The sequence below is a fragment of the Penaeus monodon genome, chromosome 42 (assembly GCF_015228065.2).
Source record: "Penaeus monodon isolate SGIC_2016 chromosome 42, NSTDA_Pmon_1, whole genome shotgun sequence".
NCBI classification, from domain to species: domain Eukaryota; kingdom Metazoa; phylum Arthropoda; class Malacostraca; order Decapoda; family Penaeidae; genus Penaeus; species Penaeus monodon.
The window spans coordinates 21,769,833-21,777,332 of record NC_051427.1 but is presented as its reverse complement, the minus strand read 5'-3'; the positions used below and the strand labels follow the sequence as shown (position 1 = coordinate 21,777,332).

General features: G+C 46.3%; 1 protein-coding gene across 1 annotated transcript in view; it reads right to left on the bottom strand.

Moving 5' to 3' along the window:
* LOC119598911 (NACHT domain- and WD repeat-containing protein 1-like) overlaps positions 1–5,841 on the bottom strand; it is a gene marked incomplete at its 5' end in the record, with an annotated part of 15,894 nt that extends 10,053 nt beyond the window's left edge. The window contains 5 exon segments of the mRNA XM_037948624.1: positions 1,904–2,083; positions 3,726–3,869; positions 4,634–4,759; positions 5,356–5,521; positions 5,735–5,841. Of these exon segments, the coding sequence (XP_037804552.1) occupies positions 1,904–2,083; positions 3,726–3,869; positions 4,634–4,759; positions 5,356–5,521; positions 5,735–5,841 (723 nt within the window).
* Positions 5,842–7,500: the final 1,659 nt, after the last annotated feature.

The following is a 7,500-nucleotide window of genomic DNA, read 5'->3' as shown; positions in this document are numbered from 1 at the left end:
GAGAGAGAGAGAGAGAGAGAGAGAAAGAGACAGAGGAGAGAGAGATTGGACACCGTAAGGCTAATCTGCCGGATCAATAGTCGTCTTGTTATTCTGTTTCTGGAAATCGATGTGATGTAGATCTGTGGTGAAGTATATCATATATTTCGTGATTTGTGATTTGATTTCCTTGGCACTCTGTCGCTTGTCCGTAAAAAAAAAAATCACAATTATGTTTACGTCCACACACACAAACAAACAGACATAGACAGACACATACTGACTACATATACTAACACATACATTCACACACACAAAAAGGAATAGGGGAAGAACGAGGAGGAAAAGGAGGAGGAGGAAGAAGAAGAGGAGGAGGAGGAGGTGGAGAAGAAGAAGAGGAGGAGGAGAGGGAGGAAGACGAGGACGAGGAGAAGTGAAAGAAAGAGGAAACAAAGCAAAGAAGAAGAAGAAAAAGTAAAAGAAAAGAAAAGGCAAAAAACAGATCACTTAGAAAGAAGAGAATAGCACACAAACAAAACAAACAAACAAAACAGACATACAGACAGACACGAGAGACACGACAAGAGAAACAGTGAGTGACACAATAAACAGCGAAAGGCATAATAAGAGAAACGAAATTACGAGAAAGAGCGAGAAAGATATGAAGATCCCCCCCCCCCCTCCCGGCGCCAGATCGATGCCGCTCTAACGGGGTCCAGGCGGAGGCTGCATCATCCTCATCTCTCGCTCTGATCTTCATTTGCCTCTTCAGCTGTGTAATTATTATCTATTTTTATTTATTTATTTATTTATTTATTTATTGCCTGTTTTTCTGTGTAAATATCATCATTTACTTTGATGTTTTTTATCTGTATAATTGTTATCATTCATTTTCGTATCTATTTATCCATATGATTTTTATCATTTGCCTTTTTTGTCTATTTGTCTGTAAAATTGTCATTATTTACTCATTGGTCTGTTTATCTGTTTAATCATTGTTACTGATTCTGGAATGTTTGATTTCCGAAGTTTAATCTTTCGGCGAATTTTGAACTTTTTGAGTTTATTTTTCAGATTCTTATGTTGATCATTATTGTCAAAGCTTTTATTATCATTATTATTATTATCATTATTATTATTATCATCATTATTATTATCATTATCATTATTTTTTTTTTTTTATTATTATTATTATTTTTATTATTATTATTATTATTGTTATTATTATTATTATTATTATTATTATTATTATTATTATTATTATTATTATTATTATTATTATTATTATTATCATTATTATTATTATTATTATTATTATTATTATTATTATTATTATTATTATTATTATTATCATTATTATTATCATTATCATTACTAGTATCATTATTATCATTATTATTATTATTATTATTATTATTATTATTATTATTATATTGTTGTTGTTGTTGTTCTTGTTCATTTTTTACATAGACATGAAAAAATAATATTATTATTAGCAACAGTTTCATCATCATCATTAATACTTCCAAATAATAATTATCACCATCATAATTACCACTCTCTTCGTTATCAATATCATTTTATTATTATTATCTTCATCTTCATTCCCCTCCCCCCATTCTTCCCTCCCCCTCGTCCCTTCCCCCTCCCCCTCCCCTCGTCCCATACCCCATTCCCTCCTCCTCCCCGTCCCTTCCCGTTCCCCTCCCCCTCACCTCCCCCCGTCCCTCCCCTCCCCCTCCCCCCGTCCCCGCTCACCTTCAGCTTCCTCGGCTGCGTGATCCCCCTCAGCGTCCCCCGTCCCTCCCCTCCCCCTCCCCTCCTCCCCCCTCCCTCCCCTCCCCCTCCCCTCCTCCCCCCTCCCTCCCCTCCCCCTCCCCTCCTCCCCCCTCCCTCCCCTCCCCCTCCCCCCGTCCCCGCTCACCTTCAGCTTCCTCGGCTGCGTGATCCCCGTGAGCGTGCGCACCGGGGACATGGTGAAGATGTTCCAGACGGCGATCTCCCCTCGGTCGGTGCTGAGGGTGATGACGTAGTGCGGGTTGTGGCGGGCGCGGATGAGGGCGTTGAAGTAGACCTGGCCGTCGCCGAGCTTCATGTTCTGGTCCTGGGGAGGGGGGAGCGTGAGGGGAAAGTGAGGAGAGGGGGTTGTGGGGGAGGAGAGGGAGGAGAGGGGGTTGTGGGGGAGGAGAGGGAGGAGAGGGGGTTGTGGGGGAGGAGAGGGAGGAGAGGGGGTTGTGGGGGAGGAGAGGGAGGAGAGGGGGTTGTGGGGGAGGAAAGTGAGGAAAGGGGGTTGTGGGGGAGGAGAGGGAGGAGAGGGGGTTGTGGGGGAGGAGAGGGAGGAGAGGGGGTTGTGGGGGAGGAGAGGGAGGAGAGGGGGATGTGGGGGAGGAAAGGGAGGAGAGGGAGGAGAGGGGGTTGTGGGGGAGGAAAGGGAGGAGAGGGGGTTGTGGGGGAGGAAAGGGAGGAGAGGGGGTTGTGGGGGAGGAAAGGGAGGAGAGGGGGTGTGGGGGAGGAAAGGGAGGAGAGGGAGGAGAGGGGGTTGTGGGGGAGGAAAGGGAGGAGAGGGGGTTGTGGGGGAGGAAAGTGAGGAGAGGGGGTTGTGGGGGAGGAGAGGGAGGAGAGAGGGGATGTGGGGGAGGAGAGGGAGGAGAGGGGGATGTGGGGGAGGAAAGGGAGGAGAGGGGGTTGTGGGGGAGGAAAGGGAGGGAGGGGAGATGAGGGGAGGATTGGGGTGTGGGCAGCGAGGAGGGGGGAAGATGAGGGAGTGAGGGGAGGATGGGTGGGAAGGGAAGGGCAGCGAGGAGGGAGTGAGGGAGTGAGGGGAGGATGGGTGGGAATGGGGAGATTATGAGGGGATATGAGGAGGAGGAGAGCATGGATGAGATGGAGGGGACATGGGGAGGGGGGACGGGTAAGTTATGAGTGGGTTGGGGGGGGGGCAAGGAAGGAGGAAGGGCGGCGAGGAAATGAGGAGAGAATGAGTGGGGATGAGGAGAGTATAGGTGGGGAAGTAAGGGAAAGGGGTGAGGATATGGGGTGGAGAAAGATGGGGAAATAAAGGGGAGATGAGGAGAGGGAGAGTGGAGGGCAATAATCGGGGGAGAGAGAATGAGGAAGAGGGATGGGAAATAAGGAAGGGGGGAATGAGAGAAAGGGCAGGACGGATGGAAAGAAAGAAGGGGAGTGAGGGAATGAGAGGGAGAGGCGAGGAAACGAGGAAAAGAGGAGAGTAAGAGTGGGAAATAAGGAGAGGGGAGAGGAAGAGGATGAGAATGGGAAATACGGAGATTAGGAGGTGAGGCAAAAAAATGAGACGGAGAGGAAGGACATACGGACGAGGAATAAGGACATACGGACAGGAAATTGGGAGAGGAAGGAAGGATGAAGGACAAAAAAAAAACAAGGAAATATACGAACGGGAAGCAAAGAAATAAGGACGGGAAATAATCAAAGATGAAAAAGAGAAATACGGACGTAGGGGAAGGGAACATATCCTCGTCTTTTATCATAATTTTATCTTCATTCGTTTCTAAATCAGTTTTACTTTTTTTTTCGAAGGAAAAATAGCATCAATTTTTAAAATTTATATTTAGGCTTTCTTATCATGTGCAAAAGCAACACACACACACACACACACACACACACACACACACACACACACACACACACACACACACACACACACACACACACACACACACACACACAGCCGCATCTCCGGCAGGCTGCGGCCCCGCGGCGCCCACCTGGAAGGGCTCGTGGAAGCAGACGGTGAGGGGCAGCAGGCAGGGCACGGGCGCGCGGGCGGCCGTGTCGTACAGCTCCTTGATGATGGGGTACGTCTCGTGGTTCTGCGGGTCCGACATCAGCGTGGACAGCCGCCCGTACACCTGTGGGCGGGACGGAGGGCGGTCAGCGGCGCTAGGCAGAGGGGCGCCAGTGGTGGTGGTGGTGGTGGTGGTGTTTTGTTGTTGGTGGTGTTGTTGTTGTTTTGTTTTTGTTATCGTTTTTGCTGTTGATGTTTTGTTGTTGCTGTTTTTTTTATTGTTGCTGTTGTTTTGTTGTTGCTGGTGGTGCTGTGTCTTTAGTTTCTCTGCTTGGGAAAATGTGGCTGAGAATCGTGGTTTCCGTGTAGTTACTCTTAGTTTCTCAAAACGCGACGCGATGTTGCACGTTCATGTTGATTAATTCTGACTAGGTTATGATGGCCTCTCCCTCCGCTCTTCTGGCCTACACCTTCTCCATTCCCATCTTCTCCTCCTCCTCCTCCTCCCCTTCCTCTTTTTCCCCTTATTTGTCCTCCTCCTCCTCCTGCTTTCCATCCCCCACTTTCCCCCCTCCCCCGTCCCCTGTCCTCTCCTTCCCTTCCCCAGCTCCTCCTCTTCCTCCTTCCTTCCCCATCACCCTCCCCTATTCTCCCCCTCCTCTTCCCTCCTCCTCCCTTCATCCTCCTCCTCCCCCTCCTCCCCTATCCCCCCCTCCTCCTCCATCCTCTCTACCTCCCTCTCCTCCTGCCTCCATCTCCCCTTCCTCCTTCCCTTCCCCTTCGCCCTCCTACCCCTACCCCGTCTCCTCCTCCTCCTCCCCCTCCCCATCCTCCCCTCCCTCCCTCCCCCCCCCCCTCCCCCTCCTCCTCCTCCCCCATCCTGCTTACCTGCGAGTAGAACTGCCTGCCGTCGTAGCCGAGGCCGTAGGCGGCGAGCTCGAGGACCTCCTTGAGCAGGACGAGTTCGATGTTGTTGCTGTGGTTCCTGAGGGCCAGCGACACGTCCTCCAGTACCTAGAGGGGGGGTATGGGGTGGGGGTGGTCAATGGCAGAGTGTCTGTTGGTTTGTTGGTTTAGATCTGCGGTCTCCTTTCTTGGTCTCTCTGGCTTTCTCCTATTCTTTTGGTTTCTTGCTTTGTGTTTCTGTGTGCTACGTATCCTGCCTGATATATATATACTTCCTACGTATCCTACCTGGTATGTATCCACCTGCTATGTATCCTACCTGGTACGTTTGCTACATCCTACATATCATACCTGCTACATATCCTACACGTTACATATGCTACCTGCTACATATCCTACCTGCTATGTATCTTACCTGCTATGTATCTTACCTGCTACATATCCAACCTCCTGTGTATCCTATCTCCTGTGTATCATACCTAGTACATATCCTACATGTTACACATCATGCCTAGTACATATCCTACATGTTACATATGATACAAGGCATATATCCTACCTCCTGCGTATCCTACCTGGTATGTATCCTGCCTAGTTCATATCCTATCTCCTACTTATCCTCCCGTGGTTCATATTCTACCTCCCACATATCCTACCTCCTACGTATCCTACCTCTAACATATCCTGCCTCCTACGTATCCTACCTGGTACGTATCCGAGCCGCAGAGCTTCTCGTAGACCCAGTCGAACTTCAGCACGAACTCCTCCAGGATGCGGCCCCTGAGCTGCAGGACTTGGTAGGGGAGTTCGTCCAGCTTGCGGCGGTTGTGGCGGCTGAACAGAGACTGAACGGAAATCTTGGACATGTTGCTGCCGAGGGAGAGAGAGAGGGAGAGGGTGTTAAGGGAGGAGAGAGAGGGGGTGGGGGTGAAGATGGAGAAAGGGTTGGGGAAGAGGAAAGTGGTTAAAAAAAAAAAATTGGGGGGGGATATCCTTAAATTCCATACCACCACACACACAAAAAAAACATACGTATCCCTCAACATTCGAAACACGAACACATAAACATCGGTGCCCGTTTACCTTCCGCGGTACTTGGTGGGTTGGTCGAGCACGTAGCGGTCCTTCCCCTCCTCCACGCCGGCCTCGTACACGGGGACGGGCTTCTTGGCGCCGTTGGCCCACTTGCTCTGCGGGGGAGCGGGAGGCGGCGTTAGCGAGGAGGAGGAGGGGGGAGGGGCGTTGGTGGGGAGGAAGGGGAGAAAAGGGTTTAAGGGGGGGGGGAAGGGCGTTGGTGGTGAGTTGGCGGGGAGGGGGTTAGTGAGGGAGAAAAGAGAGTTGTTGGTGGGGGTCGAGGGGGATGTTGGTGAGGCGAAAAGGGAATTTAGTGATGATCTGGTGAAGGGAAAAGGGGAAGGTAGATCGTCTGTGTTGAAACGAAGGGAGAAAGAGTCGGTGGTGGGGAGAAAGCCACGTGAAAACGGTCGCTCGTGATGCGTCGACAGGGAAAAAATATTTTAGTGGCGAGTTGATGAGCGGAAAGGGCGTTGGTGATGAGTTGATGAAGAGTAAGGCTCGTTTGTGATGTATGAGGGGGAAAAATCGTTGGTGATGAGCTCGTGAGGGAGAAAGGTTGTGGTGAGTCGGCGTGGGGGTGAAAGTCGCTAGTGATGAAGGGGGGGGGGGGAGGGAGGTCGTGGGTCATAAGTTAACGAGAAGAAAAAAAGGTCGATACTGTTTACTTGCCAAGGATAGAAGACCGTCAGTCTTATTTTCGAAGAATTGGAAAAAGAGCAAAGATCATTAGTAGCTTTAATGACAAACTAGAAAAAAAAATAAAACTCGATGAGACAAAAGACCTAAAAGGAAAATAGGTCATAACTGCTAAAATATTGAGAAAGGTCATTAGCTCTATTTCCGACTGACTGAAAAGGGAATGAAAAGTCCTTAATGATGAATTCATAAAGCTAAAAACGTCATTAGGGTTTCAGACATAATTAGACGTAAAAAGGTCGCTTCTGAGGAGCCGCCAGGGCAAGAGAGGTCGCTGACGAGACAGAAAGGTCTGGCGCCTTTTTACGAAGGAAAAAAACAATAAGCAAATAAATGAATAAATCTGATGGTAAAAAAGAATAATAAATAAAGAAATAAATAAATGCGCAAGTAAAAAATAAATAAGTAAATGAATAAATAAATACATGAATGTGCAAGAAAAAAACATAATAATAATAATAATTAATAATAATTATTATTATTATTATCATTATTATTATCATTAATAATAATAATGATAATTAATAATAATAATGTTGATGATGATAATAATAATAGTAATTAATACTACTACTACTACTAATAATAATAATAATTATTATTATTATTAATAATAGTAATAATAACAATAATAATAATAATAACAATAATAATAATAATAATAATAATAATAATAACAAATAATTCAGTGTTCTGACTTATTTGTTGCGGAAGGAAAAAGGTTCCCACTTTCATCCGGACAGACTGCATTGCTTTTTGCTTTTATTTATTTATCGTTGTAATTATCATTCATTTCATGTGTTTCTTTTCGTAAATACGGGTTAAACAATCGATAAAATGCACACACCTGGAAGTAATCAAAGGAAACAAAGAGAAACAAACAAGGAAAACAAAGAAAACAAACAAGGACAAAGAAAAAATGAAAAACAAAGAAAAACAAACAAGGAAAGCAAAGAAAAAAATGAAAAACAAAGAAAAATTACTACTCACCTGGAAGCAATCAAAGAAAATCAAAGAAAAACAAAGAAAAACAAAAAAAGTCAAAGGAAAACAAAGAAAAAACAAAAAACAAAAGA